At 41.1% G+C, this 17,933-nt stretch overlaps 2 protein-coding genes across 2 annotated transcripts in view; one reads left to right on the forward strand and one right to left on the reverse strand.

The window, feature by feature from the left end:
* OTOL1 (otolin 1) overlaps positions 1–17,933 on the forward strand; it is a 58,279-nt gene that overhangs the window by 11,149 nt on the left and 29,197 nt on the right. The window lies entirely within an intron of this gene.
* NMD3 (NMD3 ribosome export adaptor) lies at positions 1,634–11,395 on the reverse strand. Its single transcript, XM_031603716.2, has 15 exons — positions 11,238–11,395; positions 11,025–11,159; positions 9,192–9,288; positions 8,837–8,917; positions 8,448–8,576; positions 7,807–7,897; positions 7,574–7,652; positions 7,175–7,271; positions 6,782–6,899; positions 6,040–6,185; positions 5,475–5,587; positions 4,486–4,558; positions 3,848–3,954; positions 2,996–3,066; positions 1,634–2,572 (listed from the first exon to the last, which is right to left on the reverse strand). The coding sequence occupies exons 1-15, from the start codon at positions 11,279–11,281 to the stop codon at positions 2,439–2,441; spliced, it is 1,515 nt and encodes a 504-aa protein (XP_031459576.2). The 5' UTR covers positions 11,282–11,395; the 3' UTR covers positions 1,634–2,438.

The raw sequence follows: 17,933 nt of genomic DNA on the forward strand, positions 1-17,933 counted from the left end.
CTGTATGCATATATATATAACATTCACATCTCAAAAGCAAACACTCTCCTCCCCAAGTAGACTCGAGGGATGTTATGTTTCAACTCTTCCAATTTAAAATTCATCAGAAGCTGCATGCAAACCATTAAGAAGTTATGACTCGAATCCTGAAGCAGCTTCTCTGCTGTATAAAATAAGGTGCTTTCTCTTTAAACTGTGGCTTAATCCACAGATGGAGATTTTCAGGAGATGCAGGTCACATAGCAGCCTTTTCTCTGCTGTGAATTAAGTACCTTTTATCATATTACTTATCCGGTATCACTGAGAAGATCTTGCCTTCACTGGCCATACACCATCTGAGCCTCTTCTGGCTCCCAACTGTTGACATATTAAAGGGACGCTGTAAATTTGAGAACCTAAAATGAGAGCTAACTTGGGTTTCAAGAACACACACAGCTTAGGCACCCATTGGAGAGCTGTTACTATGTGTTACCAGCTAGCAAACAATAGACTCAGATTTATGACTTGTTTGTCCAGCACCCATACCTAAACATCTTTCCAGACAAGACTTGCTGAAAGATGCTTGAAATCTAATACAGACCAGTAACAGACCATAGGGGAACAAAGAAGACAGACATCTCCAGTAACAAACAGATTGACACATAAGACAGCAATACGTCTGAAATTACTGAGAGCTAGTATGAAGGAAAACATTAGGGAGGAAGGAAGAGGGTTGATCAAAACAGCACAGTTTAAAACAGGTTTTTATTACAACTGCCTCTCTGCTGCCAACAGGAAGCTTATTATCAAAGCATGTGCGAGAAAAGATTGATCATTTTTATCTCTGTCAGAAAAATCACAACTCAAAACACATCTCATCCGGTCATGGGACATACTGGCTATTATATGTTATGGCTAGTTAAAGTTCTTCCATTTCCATAGATCTGGCCCAAAAGTCACTAGCTTAACTCAATTTCCCCACCACTACTGGCAGGTGCAGATAGAAGTAAAATATGTAAAAAAAAAGCAACACACCAAAACCACTCTTGTTGCAGTGATAATTCAGGCTAGCTATGCAGCTGTATTCTCATTTACATTAAAAAAAAAAAAAAAGGTTTATATCTTTCCTATACTGAATACTGTCACAAGATAAACTGCACCTTCACTTTTTGGCAACTTCATGGACTTCTCATGACTGTTCTTCATAGTAAAAATTGTGACAAAGCTCCTCAAGGAGGATGCAGGAGTGCTTAGTGTGACCCAACTACATGATAAAAGCCAGTTCTGCAGGATGGCTGAGCTGCTAACAATGCCCACAGCAGGCTCAGAATTTTACTACATCAAAGCTAACTTTCCACATTTTCATTTTTTCCCCCTTGCCTTCTATGGCACACCACCAGTTCAGTCAACAGAATTAAAACCAGAAGTTTTACACACCATCAGTATGTAATGTTCTAGTATAACACTTCTGTTCTATCTGGGTTTACAGCAGAGATAAATTTCATTTTAACATTTACTTAAATAATGATGGAACAAAAACATTTGTATAGTTTTTTCACAGTTCATACTGGGTGTATATCTTGCTCTAGTTATCAGAGGTGAGGTGATTCATGGTATATATCTGGAGTGAGATTAAGACACAAGGAGAAGTCAATTGTTGTTCAACCAGTTTATTACCTGTGAAAACTCAGGCAGACTCTCAGTGTATTAATCAGAGATTATGCAAACTGCACTTAATCCACTGATACAGGCATGAAATATAGTACAATACAATATTCATTACCATTTAAAAGAAGTCCCAAATCTTTCTGATCGTGGGCTGCATGTTCAATCAATTTACAACAAAGCATTTTTTGTGTACATAACACAAATATTTGGAATTCCCTTATTGACAGGATCAGAAAATTCTTAAACCTTCCAAAAATTGCCAGAACCATTATATGGAATAAACTACTATCATAATAAAAGGCTTCAATAAATCACTGTGCCAAAAAGATTAGGACAGGAAAAATCCATTTCAGGTAAATAAATGAAAACAATAAACAGTAGGTAAGGTATTGTACCTACAAGTGTAGCAAACCAGAACAAAAATCTCCTGATGGACATTTTTCTTTTTTAGCAGTCTTGCGTGCAGAACAATTAATATTCTCAGTGGATAAAACTGAAGTTAGTCACCTGGTCTTTACCTTACAAGAAGTTGCAAGGAGAAAACACTCAGAGATGAAAAGAACTTGTGGAACTTATATGACAGTGTTTGCACAGAAGCTTAACTGCTATCACTGATCTTCTAGATAATTATATATGAAATATTAATTCAGAAATGTGATTTAGAGGTCTCATTGTAGATAAAACATTACTTTTCATGTATATTCATGTGATCACAGTTCATAATGTTTGCTTATATGGGGTACATTTTCCTCCCCAGGCAAATACTAATTGTACTGCTTAATGCACTATGCTTATTCTGTCATCATATTTGCTCCTTCCCCACCAGTGGCATCCTCAGAAATATGGAGATCCTCCAGCATTTCAGCCAGACTGATCCGAGGGGCCCCATCATCATCTGTGTCACTCTCCACTGGAACATCTACATCTAAAAAAATCAAGTAAAAAAACATCAACCAAAAAAAAACAACAGCTAAGCAAAAGAAACAAAACCCAGAACAATCTGAACATCCCCAAGTCAACGAAAACAACAACAAGCAAACAAACTCCCCTATAAAATCCAACTCCAAAGAATAATGCTTGCCTTCTTGGAAGATGCCAAGTTAATTATCATTTTTTGATAATTAACAGGTTTTGAGAGTCCAGGAAAAAGGCTTTCATATCCATGTTAAAGGTAAACAAGCAACATGAACATCGTTCAGTGCAAGTGAGATACGTCTTGCTGTTACATTACAGCATTACTCCAAGAATGAGCAGTTCAAAGATCCAAATACAGAGCTTCAGCAAGAATATTTTTACTCAAATAGTTATGATCAAATTGCATGCAATTCAATTGTAAAAGAGGCCTTACTTCTGTAAATGTTGACGTTTTTCCTTATGGCTTCATCTTCTTCCAGATCTTCAAGGAAGTCCTGGTATTGTCTGTAAACAAGGTTTAATGAGGTTTAACTCACTTTCCCTCTATATTTATGCAAATTTATAAAAACAAATCAAAAGAAAAAAGCTCCAAGAAAGGACTGCAGTCCTTTAGTTGTGCCTTCTGTTAACATTCTGACATTGTCAACTCATTCTTTCTGCCTTTTTTCCATTTTATTTTGATTACTATTAGCACCTACTCGTTTCCAAAATATGTGTAAATTGCCCATTCTCATTTAACTCTAATTGCCTCATTTTTTCTACTCAATTAGACATTATTTGTTATCTGCTGCTGCTGTTTCAGCTTTGCCATGGAACAAACTATGACAAACGTGTTTTCACAAAAGCAACCCTTAGCTAAAAAAACCAGCAGCCATAAGGTACAATAGCTCTGAGATTCAACATTTGTCTCGTGTAAATGAGTAAATCTGTTTGCAGGGTTATCTTTAAGATTCAGGATTTAGTTCATTCCTTGACCCCCCCACCAGCCACCTCAGTATCCACCTTCCCTGAACTTAGCAGTCAACATAAAGTATTCTAAAAGCATAAGGTGCATACAAACGTTTAAAACACTTCCTGCACTAGGAAAAATGCAGAGACTATTGTTTAGACCTATCCTATTTTATCAGCCATCATCACACTCCTACAGAACCAGCAGCATTTGCTTGTGCCCCTGTAACAGTCAGTAAGGCATTACACTAGGAGTTTTATCCTTAGCAGAGAGTGCTAAATGGTATTTTCAGATTAGCATGCTATCCATGCTACTTTAAAGCTCTGTGGCTGATACCTTTCATCATCTGTATCCATGCCTTCTCTGTCTCTTTCCAGTTCTTTTAGTTTCCAGTTTCTGCGATGCTGGCGCTTGGCACGGTCATAGCTCTTCTTTATCAATACCTACAGTGGAAACCCACAGATATTTACACACACACACACCATAATATGCAACTTGTGACACACTTTAAAAAAAACAAAGCAACACTCAAGTCTAGATTTGGGCAACTGTAAAACCAGAACAAACAGCAGACTCTTACAAACAAACTGAAGACAGTAACGTGTCACACCTGTACTTTTGGCAGTCTGGCACTAAAAAGTTCTAAATGGAATTCATACAGCATTTTTCAATTCAAACGAAAGTGTTTGGAAATTTTTATTTCCTGAAGAGGCATACCCTGGAGATGTAAGAGTTTTCACCACACAGGGTAATGTGAACAATAATGAATAAGGTAGGTTAAAGTAAATGTATTATTTAAACACCACTCTAAAATATAAGTAGTGAGAAATTAATTCTGATTGGATTCTATTCAAATTTCAACATTAACATTTCCTTTCTTGAGCACCAGGCAACCAGTGTGTATTTGACATAAAGCCACTTTATCTTTCTGAGCAATGCAGAGAAATTTGTACAGAGAAAGAAAATAATCTTACCACGTCAGGGACATTGTGTGGGCTCATCTTATTCACAAACTCATCATTCAAGTTACAGTTGGCCAAGTCAAATCTAAAGTGAAAACAGGTAGTTCATACTTTTATTTAAGTACAGAAAAACAAAGTCAAGGTTCTATATGCTAGTATTAAAGAGCAAATGTAATGTCTGTATTACAGATCATAGTCTCAGTTACAGCTCCTTAGAAAAATGAATGTTTCTAAAACTAATTGCAGAGAAAAGAAGAAATCCACATCAATATGCACTTGTCATAACTGAGAAACTCTTAGAGCAAGCTGCTGTCCCCACATTCTGTTCAGTAGCACCACTGCACTCACCAGCCTCATGAACTCACACACATCCCTCAGGTTCTGCTAACCTCAAAATATTCATGTTTATGCCCACTTACTTGAGAATCACTGACCAAGCCCCATCTTAAAAACATTTTGCATTTGCTGGATGCAATACTCACATTTAAGCAAAAAGGTCATATGCCTTCAACTTACTTTGATCTTACCTAATACTTTCAAAATCTCTCTCATCTGTGTCTGAACTGTTCTAAAGTGTCTGCACTTTAGAAGTCAACTAACAGCTAACTTTATGGCATGAGTTCTGCTAGAAGTTATACTGTATTATAACCATCTATCTCTTCATGGCCAAGATTAAAGATTCTATCCCTTCTGCAGATTTCATTTAGGAAATTCACAACTTTCTTGATAATACACAAGCATGTACAGAATCCAAGTCAGCAGTATGAACTGAAATAACCATTCCAGCTCCCTAGCAAATTAATAACAGAATTAAATCATCAGGTACCAGTATTTTCTTTCGTGTTTGCTCCTGAGAGACTCAAAACTTCCTTTCCACAGCCACACATAGAAACCTTTCAAGCTTCCAGTGCAAGCACAACACCAAAATTCCTGCTGCAAGGCTCAAACACAAACTCCTATGGAATAGCTCTTTCAAATTAAAACCAAGAAACAGAACAAACCCCAAGACAAGGTCGCCAGGATTTAGAATGTGTCCCAAGTGAGTGCAACAGAAATACTGATGATCTGTATTCAGCTCTGAGGTTTTCTTTACCCAGGCTTCAGCCAGCGTGTGCTTAAGGAATGAAAAATAAACATGCTTGTAAAAAACGCAGCTTAACCTTCTGTGCTGTTAAAACATTTGTACTGCTACATTAGTGTGTTAAACTACAGCTGCAATTAAGCTTTCTATAACAGAAATCCAACATACTGCTTGCTACTGTTATTTTCTCATCTTTACAAAACTAAGGAAATAAACAGGGCAATCACTCTTTTACTTTGTAACTTTTTATTACTTTTATCCTTGGAATGAGGACTCTTGTTCACTAATTGTGATTAAAAAAAAAATGTTTCTATGCTTCAGAAAAAAGAACAGTAATTGAAGAGTTGCAAAGCTAGTATAAAATAATAAATTTCTGTAATGGCCTTAGTAAATAGGGTTTAAACTCTTCAAAAGAAAATAACTTAAAAGTGGAACTCACATCTTCATAATCTCCCAAACAAAACAATATCCACAGGAACTCTTACTTTATTTGATCTTGCCCCTGCACCTGCAGGTTTCTTCTTTTCTTGAACTCGATTGATGTCCATAACAATAAATTCCTCAAGCTGCTTTGGGTTGAACAAGCTATTGAAAGGATGGCGCCAGTAGGTATTTCCATCAATTTCAGCAACTGGAAAAACCAAGAACCAGCAAAGACAATCACAAGGGAGAAAGTTTCTTTCAGATAATTAAAACAAAGCATTAACCAAAACATAGGCAACTACAATGCATTCTGTTCAAGACTGTTATGAGAGCAAACTATTTGGGACACAATATATATATATATATATGGTAAACTCTAGCTACGACAGCAGTTGATGATTTGTGACAGACAAGTCACATATCATGACTCTGAACCACAGACTTTTATTCACACACATCAGTCCCTGGGAAGTAGCATTATTAGAGGCATTTTGCATCACATACACATTAATAAATACAGAGAGGTCTTCTCATTTGAGAGGCATATCCCTGACAAATCTAAGTGCTTGGCAGAGCACTACACCATCCACAAACCTAGTACTAACCTTGCACATTTTCCTAGGACACTAAGGAAATTAGGTTTAGAGAAGAGTTTGGTCTTTGTTTGCTATTCAATTTCTGTCAGCGAGTGCACAAATACATTTATAACAGTAAGGTGCAAAAATACAAGACTTTATGTAAATAATTTTGCCAGCAGATTTTCATCACATATTGCCATATTGCAGAAAAAAAATCACAACTTACTCTGCAGAGTGCTAGGATCAATGAGGTGGACAGTACTTGTTACTCTAATGCACACACAGATCTGGCTCATGTTACCAAGACTCTGTGCCAGTTTTGGTGACAGACATACAACATTGTCCTGCATGCAAAGAGAACATGTTTTAAGTTCACATTTCTTTACTTTTTAATCAAGCCTTTAAAGAAATCAGAAACATGGATTTTTAAATTTTAGATTTTCAGATCCCCACCTAACTTCCTCCAATAACTTGACAATACCTTCTACTTAAGTTTCAAGCTCACTGGGGAGTAAACCCTCCTGTCCCCCTATACATAAAATAAATAATGTCTCTGTCAGCAAAACCAAATTCCACCCATTTCATACAATACCCTGGAGATGAAACAGAAAGAAACTACCTTGCATACTGGAACAATTTCCACGGAGAAAGTGCTTTTGTAGTTGTAGACATTACTATGAACATCATGTGAGGTCAAGCGCTGGGACGATTTCGACCTAAAGAACATAAAAGTAGAGCCTTCAAGCAGCAAGAAAGACACTAATTGAGAGAGAAGATAACCAGCACTAAGTGCAGCACATAGCTACAAACAGCAAATTCATCAAGGAATTACAAAAATTCATGAAGGGTAGTTTCACAATACTCAAATAGAAAGCATGAGACTTCTGCAGAAGGGGTTTTGTCTATTGAATTAGAACACAGGCTCGTTATACTTTCACTCACATAATTTGTTTAAAATGAGGGATAACAGATACTTCCCAAAAGCTTTTGGGGAGGGCAGTAGATGTAAATGATGTACCTAGATGGAACTGTACACTGAAGAAAATCTACCATCTTCTGAGCGTGTTGCTTCGAAGAATAATAAAAATCCAGGCCATCTGAAAGAAAAAAAAAAGAAAAGCCTGATGAACATACCTATGCAACGCATTTGAAAAGAAAATTCTTCTGGTTACCCGTACATAGCTATTAATGCAAGCAACATAATCCAGGTTTGTCTATTCTATCTCCAGATTAACAAGCCATCTCACTTACCATGGATTTCTTTGATGCGAAGTGTATTCTGATGAAGCCTGTGTTTTAAAATCAGCTGCTCCAAATAGTAGAAAGTCTTTTTGTGCAGAGTCTATAACAAAGCCAAAATAAATCTATCAAAGTAATTCAAGAATCACCTAGAACAAATGCAGAATTGCTGGAGAATAAACGTTTATATGTAAAGATCATCTAGAAAAGGAAGAGTCCAAAGTCTATCCCAACCAAAAAGACTTCGGAGATGTGCTCTATTTATACCAAATTATTTAAGGCTTCTGTTTCTTTTTTCGCATAACCTTGTTGCTACAGATATCTTTGTTTCTTTCAAGAAGATTTAAATATTTATAAACAATCTGTTCCACTGTTTCCAGCAGTGCTTTAAAATACAGAAGGAAGGATATTTAAAAATTCACATAAGATCCATCCATCTGCAAGCCATCACTTAAAAAAGGGCATATTAATAATACTGGACAACAGAAAAAAATATTTCTAAACTAAAACCAGAAGGAAAAATTGTTAAACTTATTACTGTGGCAGTAGCCAAACGTAGGCACATCTTTTCCTGAGAAAATCAGAAAATCATTCAAAGATTTCTCTGCATTATCATACTGCCATCAAAAAGTGAAAACTCAGTTTGCCTCTACCTTTTGCCTGACTTGAACTACAGCTTTCCAGAAATCCTTAGCTTCAATCCTATGACAGTCTTCACACATCTGTGACTGAATCAGATATTCCACCACAAACACTTGCTGAAGAACTGCTCCATTTATCACCTGCAAAATAGAAGTTTAGACAGTTTTACAGGGATAGCTGATAACATTCTTCAAATTTTGCCATCTGGGTTCTGATCATCACAATTTAAGTTTAACTAAATCAACATTTTGTCAAGAGAAGCCATTAAACACATGCTGTATTTTATTGGAGAGAACCACTTATCTGAACAGCAGGAAAAAAACAAACCAATAACAAGGATATTGTTTGCTACAAAAGCTTTAAAAAAAACCTACATAACAGATTGCTATAGTTCTGTTACCTCCTTCTGAACAGTCAGTTTCAGCTTCAATCTCTTAGAATGTGGTTCAGTCCAAATAAAGCCTGCATCGATCAGCCGGACCTGCCAGTGGGAACAAACAATGGCTCAGCCTTAAGAATGAGCAGCTCTAGCTAACAGAAAACACAAGCTTATGGTATAGCTCAGTGTTCTTCCAATGAACTGTATGAGATTAGACTGCTATTATCTGTGCTCACTATAAATACACACTCACTTAACCTCTATACCAACACAAGTCGCTACTCTGGAAGAATGAAACCCAGCATGAGTTAGCCAGATTTTACTTTATGTAGTGCTAACAAACACACTGTGAAATACTAATAAATTCATTACCCACCTTGCTAAGTGAAGCTTTAATTTTTTTAAGACACAAAGCAAGAAGCTCTCTTGATTCTAAGGCACACTGAATCCAAGTTCCTGGAGGTTGAAGATACCTGTAATAAAAAAAAGCATACTGAGGCATATGATGTGGCTTCAACAAACTACATCATTCAAAAGATACCAAACTACTTCCCAAACTTTCAGTGTGAACACCAGCCATGCAGCTCCAACTTCAGCCTCCCCGATAGAATAAGATTTAAGCATTCAAATTTTTTTTGCCATCCTCACCAATTTGCTGTCTTTTTTCTTTCAGAGACCACAGTGTCATTCATTTCAAGCTTCCTGGCCATAAATAACACCTTCCCACTTCCATAAAAGAAACAGATGAATGCAGTGGGAAAAAAGAGCAACCAACATACCTACAGCGTGCTGTTACTGGCTCAACAGCTATCTGCATACTGTTTCATTTCAATAACGTCCCAAAGATTTCCACAAGGATGATTTCCACATCCACACCGACCACTAAGCTGTAAAACCACCCCCACATAACTGACAAATTTGAGTGTGGCAGTGCCAAAACTGGTGTGATGCTGGCACCTGCAGTCTGCTTGCAGTATGACAGGGTGATAAATTCTTCAACTTATACAGTAAAAAATCACAGAATTGCAGGGATTGGAAGGGACCTCAAGAAACAATCAAGTCCAACCTCTCTGTTAAAGCAGGTTCCCTACAGCAGGTTGCACAGACAGGCATCCAGATGATCTTGAATAGCTCCATAGGAGGAGACTGCACCACCTCTTTGGGCAATCTGTTCCAGTGCTCCATCACCTTTACTGAAAAGAAGCTCTTTCGCATGTCTAAATGCAATTATGTCCAACTTTTAGGCTGCTACTCCCTGTCCTATCACTATGCAGCCCCGAGAAGAGCCTGTCCTTATCTGCTTTGCCTCCCACCTCCCTCCAGGTATTTATAAACATGAATCAGATCCCCCTCAGTCTTCTTCTCCCCGGGCTGAACAGCCCTCGGTTACTCAGCCTTTCTTCACACAGGAGATGCTCCAGGCCCTGCACCATCTTTGTGGTCCTCTGCTGGACTCCTTCTGGGAGACCCCTGTCCTTTTTGAACTGGGGAGCCCAGAACTGGGCACCATACAATAAATGTGGCCTCACCAGGGCAGAATAAGGGGGAAGGATCACCTCCCTTGACCTGCTGGCTGTGCTCTATAGTGTTCATTCCCAAAAAGAAACTTATGGGGGTAGAACACTGGATGTAACACTCACAATTGAGTGGGGGGGGCAGAATATTGGGTGTAACACTCAGAATTGAGCGTGGGGGGATAGAATGTTGGATGTGACACTCTGAATTGAGTAGGGGGGCAGAATATTGGATGTAACACTCAGAATTGAGTGTGGGGGGGGCAGAATATTGGATATAATACTCAGAATTGAATGGAGGGGGGTGGAATATTGGATGTAACACTCAGAATTGAGTGTGGGGGGGGCAGAATATTGGATATAACACTTTGAATCGAGTAGGGGGGCAGAATATTTGATATAGCACTCCGAATTGCGTATGGGGGGGCAGAATTGAGCGGATGACGCACGGGCTGTTTTATGTCACCATATTCAGGAAAGCAAATGAGAGCTGCAGGGCTTCTCATCAGCTGATAGCCCTGACTGCATGCATACCCAACATACTTTATTAGAATTAGAGAGCATTTCAGGTTGGGAGAGACTTTTAAAGGCCCTCAGTGCCACTGCCCACAACGCACAGGGTCCCCCAGCAGCGCTCAGAGCCCGGCACGTGGCAGCGCAGCTCTCAGCTCCCACGCCTCTCGCACGGCCCCCACCTCTCGCACTGCTTGCAGAAGCTGACGCTGAGCTGTTTGGGGATGCCTTCCGTGATGTCCACGCGTGCCCTCAAGCATCCCACGCACATGTTGGCCGGGTTGGGCGGGATGGGCACACCGCAGTGGCAGCAGAGGCTGTGGGACAGAGAGCAGAACAGAGTTAACGACCGCAACCCCCGCGGGGGTTATCCACAATTCGGCTTCTTCACTCACATGCTGCCCTGCGTGGGAGCCGCGGGAGCCGCCAGGTATTCCATGGGCAGCGGGAACACGCGGCCTGGAAACGGGAGGGAGGCAGTGCCGGGTTCCGGGAGGGAGAGGAAGGGGAGGAGAGCTGGAGGGATGGGGGCAGTGCTGCCGCCAGAGGGCGCTGTGGAGCCTCCGCCGTGCGTGCGTGTGAGTGAGTTCACTTTAGTGAAACGCCTGGCGGTGTCGTGGAGCGGTGGTGGGATGGTCCTCGCAAAAAAAAAAAAAAAAAAAAAAAAAAAAAAGTGAACTTTTCCTGTGAAAGAAGTGTTTAAATTGCTGTTGTATACTCAGAAAGATTCACCGTCAGGAGTGGTGCTGACGTGACGTGGTTTCTTCTGGCAAAATTCCCCACTTAACGTTTTCCTTCTAACTTTCTGTCTTTTGCTGGTTTGTGTCGGCGTTTTTTTTTTTTTTTTTTTTTTTTTTTTTTTTTTTTTTTTATCGTTTCTAATAGAATTAGTTGAAGAAGTAATTTTTTAAATTCAAACACTGTGGTATGAATGTGTGCCACCAGGAGCTACAATCAGCCTGCTTGCCCGAGGATCATCGAATCATAGAATTGCTCAGGTTGGAAAAGACCTTGAAGATCATCAAATCCAACCACAACCCAACCATCCTACCCTAACTCTAACAGCCCTCTGCTAAATCATGGCCCTGAGCACCACATCCAAACGGTTTGTAAACACATCCAGGGATGGTGACTCAACCACCTCCCAGGGCAGCCCATTCCAGTGCTTAACAACGCTTTCTGTAAAGAAGTTTTTCTTGATATCCAACCTAAACTCACCCTGGATCACAGCAGCAGTGGTTTGGCTTGAAGTCATTATCAAACAATGAGGACTTGGTATGGAATGTTTGGCTTATCTTCCACTCATGGTTTACAATAACCAACCATTCCCATCGGATAAGAGCTCCTCACTGAATTGTCGGGACATTAAAGTATGTATGGTTTCAGGTCAGCATTGGTTTTCTTTAGGTTAGATATTAGGAGGAAGTTTTTCACACAGAGGATGGTGACGCACTGGAACAGGTTGCCCAAGGAGGCTGTGGATGCCCCATCCCTGCAGGCATTCAAGGCCAGGCTGGATGTGGCTCTGGGCAGCCTGGTCTGCTGGTTGGTGACCCTGCACATAGCAGGGGGTTGGGACTGGATGAGCATTGTGCTCCTTTTCAACCCAGGCCGTTCTGTGATTCTATGATTCTTGCAATTTGCAGAAAAAAGCAGAGCAGAATTGCATCAACACATTGCATGTGGTCTGTTTAACACGATGGTATCCTGACAGGAAGAGTTGCTTTGGGGACTGAAAATCACAGGCTGTCACATTGCCTGACTTGTTTTTTTTTTTGGTTTTTTTTTTTTTTTCCATTTTGGCACATTCTCCTCTGCTGGGCGAGCTGAGTTCTCACAATGACACCAGTTTTGCTCCTCTGAGCTTCTTTGCAGTTCTCACAGCTCCATTTAATTTCCCTTTTCACCCAGGAGCTGCAGGAGTTATGGAACTGTGCAGGCACTGCCGTGAATTTCGAAAAGGCTTTGTGCATTCTGGCAGCTTGGGTGATAAAGCTGTCAGCTCTCCGTTCCCAGCTATTCCAGTAGTAATGATTGAGAGTGGAATGGGTGAGGTTGAAAAACGGTGCTTCTCCTTTTGTCACTGCTGCTGTCTGAAACTGACGTGGCGTTGCAGCACATGGCATGTTGTTAATTACTCCACAGGGCTCCTGCAGGCCTGAAGCATGGCAAGCAATGTGCACAGGTTTTTGTTTTGTATGGAGCTCCACTCCTTCAAATGGGGAGAGCACTGCTGGCTGCTCCTGAGGTTAATGCCCCTGCAATTAGGTGCAGGAACATTTCAGAGGGTATTACTTAAGCCACTAACGCATCTCAAAAGTGATGTCCTCATCATGGCACAGAAGGAACAGAATAAAAAGTAATTATTTCCTATGGTGAGTGTTTTCGTGGCCTCAGTCAGTCCTGGGGAGGTGTGTGAGTGCCACTGCTCTGCAGTGTCCCAGGCCTGCAAGTTTTTGTCCCCTTGCATCCCATCTTTGTGCACATCTCTTCTGAAACGTGGGGGTTCTCCAAAGGCTGAGGCTACAGTGGAAGATACAGTGAAGTTTTAAATATCTCAGTTTCTTCTAATTTGCTACAGAATCCAATCCAATTAAAATATGCAGAAAAGCCAGTAGAAATCTAAGTAGAAAAGAGCCAGGAGTTGTTGCTAGTAAAGCGCTGTCTGGTGAATGTAGGCATCTGCTGGAATTGTATCCTGCTGGAAAGCACATTCAGTTTGCAATCATTTCTTATCCTTCCTTCTGCTGTTCTTCAGTGAGAACAAAATATTTATGCCACATGAAAGTTTTCTGCTGTTTCCATCATAATCCTTAGGGTCTCTTTATGTAATGTTACGTAAGCATGCTACTTCAGCCTAAGCTGTGTTATGCTTTGTTTCCACTCATTAGTTGATGCAAATATTGAACCAGCGTGCACACTGGCAGCTGAATTACATGCACGATGCAAATCAAGATGTGTTTTATCCTACCATGTGCAATAGAGTTTGTATCTGACCTTTGAAAGTACTGCTCAGTCTCTGAGCTACTGAACACAGCCGAAGTCACAGCTTGGAAGGGATCTGTGCACTGTGTGGGGAAAGCAAGCACATCATTTATAAACACTTCGAATGCAGGTTTGCTCGTATTCTTACAGGCAGATGACTGGCCCCTTGAGTCAATAGCCATGACTTGAATGTACCCAAAGTCAGAGCAGTGCTGGTGGAGCTGTGCCAGCCACAACAGCTGGCTGCAGAGCCTTCATTTGCAAAAGGAACTTCAATAAATGGAAGAAGCAGAGATGAAAAAATCATGCGAAAGATGATCCTGTGGTAAATTTAACAGACCACCTGAGGTCACTCTTCCCTCATATAAACTGGATCGAGGGAAGGAGCCCACGAAGCTCCCAGAGAAGCCTCTGGGGCTCCTTGCAGAGCTGCTCTGACCTCCCAGCAGAAAGCAGCATGTGCTGGATGAGTTGGCCTGCCCTGGCCCACTCTTTTCATTGACCAGGTTAACTTACATGTGAAGAACCTATGAGCAAAAGCAAACACACTGTTTTTAAATGAGTTTGGATTTAATACTTGCTGTGAAATAAATTTGGAATACAGGGCAGCATGTGCAGCTTCTAGGATGTTTGGTGCTAACGAGTGAGCAATAAAAATGCCATGATGTAACTAGAAGTACAGGAAAAATATATGTGGATACATGGGAAAGGCTGTGCAATAGGAGCTATGGACAAATTTACTTTTTATTAGGACTGTGATGATAATAACTCTATTTAATTTTTAGCTATCAAAGTTCTAAATAAGCATGCATTCCTAACAATTTCACTCATTTTCCTGTTGCATCAAATAGTAATTGGGAGGATTGAAGTAGTTTCCATTCAGAGAGCTGACCAATAACAAAAGCTTATTCAGTGCTCAGAGTGAGGAAATGGAAGTGGGGCTGTGGCCAAGGGAGCAGCTGAAGATGCAGGGCATCTCAGAGCTGGAGGAGGTCTTCTTCTATGGGAACAGTCTGTGCTTTGCCTGTGTGCAGGTTGATACCTCCTTTCAGCTTCCATATTTAATATCTTCTCCCCCAGAATGCAGCAGTATTTCTGTGTGCTGGGCTACAGGGCATCCTCGCTTCCCCCACATGGATTGCTGCTGTTCTTGGCTGCTTTCTTATCTCCTGCAGGCTGTTCTTCCTGTGCAGCTCTGTTTCTGCATCTGCAGTAGAGGATTCATCTGGCTATGGCCTGTTTGTTGCAGCTGGGAAGTTGCAGACTAATACTTTCAGCAATGCAGTGCCTGTGTTTGGGAAGAGGTGCTGCTCAACTTGTCTTCTGTGGCCTCGAGGGGTGCTGTGGATGGTAGGAATAACATCACCTAATTCCTCTGAGACGTGACAGTTCCAAGCACTGCTTTCTGGGATATAATCTGTACTGAATGTACTGGGATAGCGCTCCAATTATTTTCCACTTTTTGCCTATTTCTTCAGTTCCTTCTAAGGAACCCAATTAGCGATCCAATTTACAGGGTGAGCCACAAACATTATTAGTGCTGAACTTCAGAGGCAAGAACAAAGAGATCTGAGACGAAACTGCTTTAAAATAGCTTTGCAGCAGGAATCTGCATATTGTGTCACTCCACCTGCAGCTGATCATTAGATAAAACCTGTGTCTTACATCATCAAGCTTTAATGAGCTTGGTTGCAATGCAGGTATCTGCGGTTCAGTTTCCTTTAATTAAATAATGCAGTGTGTGGAATTTGCACGTAAGGTTTATTCGATCCAACGTGGTTTGGAAGTGAGGATGTCCTTCTTGAATAACGTTGAAGAGAGCAGCAGGTTAAACTCAGGCTGTGCAAAGGGTACCACAGCACCTCGGGTCAGTGCTGCCTTTTGTCAGCAGAGGGAGGTAATTCTCAGTCTTGCCGGATGTCGAAGCAGTGTGGATGCTCCCAAGGTGCCAGCTGTGTGCTAAACCCTGTCCTGCTACTGCAGTCAGAGGCCCAGTGAATGCCCATAGATAGCAGTCTTATGCTGGAAGACATCCTCAGCCTCTGCGCTGTTTTGTGAATGTACTGTATTGTCAAAGAGGCCCTCTTTACTGATTAATTCCCCCTTGCTTTGTAATACTTGGCACTTCTGCTGAGGTTGTGGAGACTGCTTTTCAGGAGCACAGTCCTGTGGGGTTGGCATACAAGAACCTGTGCAGGGTGCTGTCAATTCCCATGGATCCATCCAACTCACCCACCTCTCACTGTCATCTTTCTCTTTTAGTGTGAAAGACTGTGACTGTTCTCATCACTCAGTCCAGCCTTGTTTACCAGGGCTGAGATACAGCCATGGCAAAGATTTAATTTTAAGCAAAACTACGGACAGGAACCAGGAAATCTTGCTTTACTATTGGAATGCTTGTTGCTTGTGCACTAGACCTGAACCTCAGAAATATTTGTTATAAAAAGGTAAATATTTGTTCATCGGGTCATAAAAAGAATCTTAGAGACTATTGTACGGTAGCTGTTTGCTTCCCATCCGCCTTTTGTAATCTTCCATTTTCATCTATAACCATCTAAAGGCATCAGTGGGCTAAAGGAGACCTGGTGAAAGGTGTGCAGTGCTCGGAGGGTTGGAACTGCCAGGAGAGGAGCCAGGGCAGTGGGAACACTGGGCACTGCCATTGGTAAATGCATGTCTTGCTGTGGAATTGATATTGTCAGATGTTAGCACTTTGAGTTCTCTTCTGTGAGAACTTAAAGAGGGTTATGCACAGGTAAAATGGATTTGCGCATTACGTCTGTTAAAAACCTGTGCATAAAAACTGTGGATGGTGCTGACGTGTCCCAGGCTCTCCTCAGTCTCACTGGCTGGAGACAGAACCAAGCAGAGAAAAAGTCAGAACAGAGTTTGGTCATCTTGCTCTAGAAACAAGCCTGTATCCCCTGTCTTTGGTTGGGATGTGGGTGGAAACAGCAGGAGAATGTTGGAGGCCCATTAGTGGTTGGAAGAGCCAAAGACTGATAGCTCACAGGGGAGGAGGAGCAGAAAGGAAAGGAGATGCTATTGGTTAAAACAAAAGCTAAAACAAACAGAAACAGTGATCCCACCTTGCAAATAGAAGGAAGACATGGAAGAGGAGGATGGGGTGCTCTGCCCTCTCAGGGCTCTGCCAGAGCACTTGAGCATTTGAGCAATAAGCATCACACCAGCTGTAATCTAAGATGTTACCAAAGTAGCAGATTTGACAAATGTAATATCATGGCAGTTAGACCTTTCTTCTTTTTTTTTCCCCTTTTTTTCTTGTGCCAGGCTTCAGTGATGGCGTATGCGTTTTATAATTATTCATCAAGATAAATTCTCAGGAAGAGGTGTTGCAATTTTAGTGGGTTGAATATTTCTTTCCACCTCTCCTGTCATGCTGGCACAAGCACGACAGGGAGATCTGACACATCCTCATTAAAAGGTGTCTGTGCAGGTATTGCTTTGCTATAAAATTGCAAAACTGAAACTTATGGTGTGTGTGATGGACTTTTGATGTAATGGCACAGGCTGTAGACTGCTCTTTGTGAGTGGAAACTTCCACAGCTGCTACCGATATATGCAGCTCATGATTTATTTAAGAGCACATGCATTTATATAAAAAAGCAGCCTCAGTGATGCTAGTTTTGATTAAAGATTTCTTGTGAAAAACAGGCCAAATAGCCTGGGCTGTTGCAATGCCTGCTTCAGTGCCCGAGTCCTCTTCTTTTGTGTTGGTGTTTGGATTGAGAGGATTTGGGATGATGCAGTAATTCAGGATAGAGAGCTGATGTTGAACTGAACTCTGAAAGTGTTTCAGTGCCACCCGAATATATCTGTATGAAGCATCTGGATACTGAGATACCTGGAACTGGTGGATTACAAATTAATCGTGCCTATCCAGATGTGAGTACTTTAATGCAGGGAGCCTTTGGATTCCTTGGTGTGTCCCCACACTGCAGTGCTGACAGCTGAACCCAGTGCTGACTGTAGGTACGCACACCACAGCAGTGGGCTAACGCTGCTTGATTTCACCAAGCTGTGCCTTTTGCTCTGCAGTGAGATGAAATACTAGAAAGGGAAGTCAAAGGCATTCGTGTGTGATT

This window comes from Phasianus colchicus, chromosome 10 (assembly GCF_987193195.1).
Source record: "Phasianus colchicus chromosome 10, bPhaCol1.hap1.1, whole genome shotgun sequence".
In the NCBI taxonomy this organism is placed as follows: domain Eukaryota; kingdom Metazoa; phylum Chordata; class Aves; order Galliformes; family Phasianidae; genus Phasianus; species Phasianus colchicus.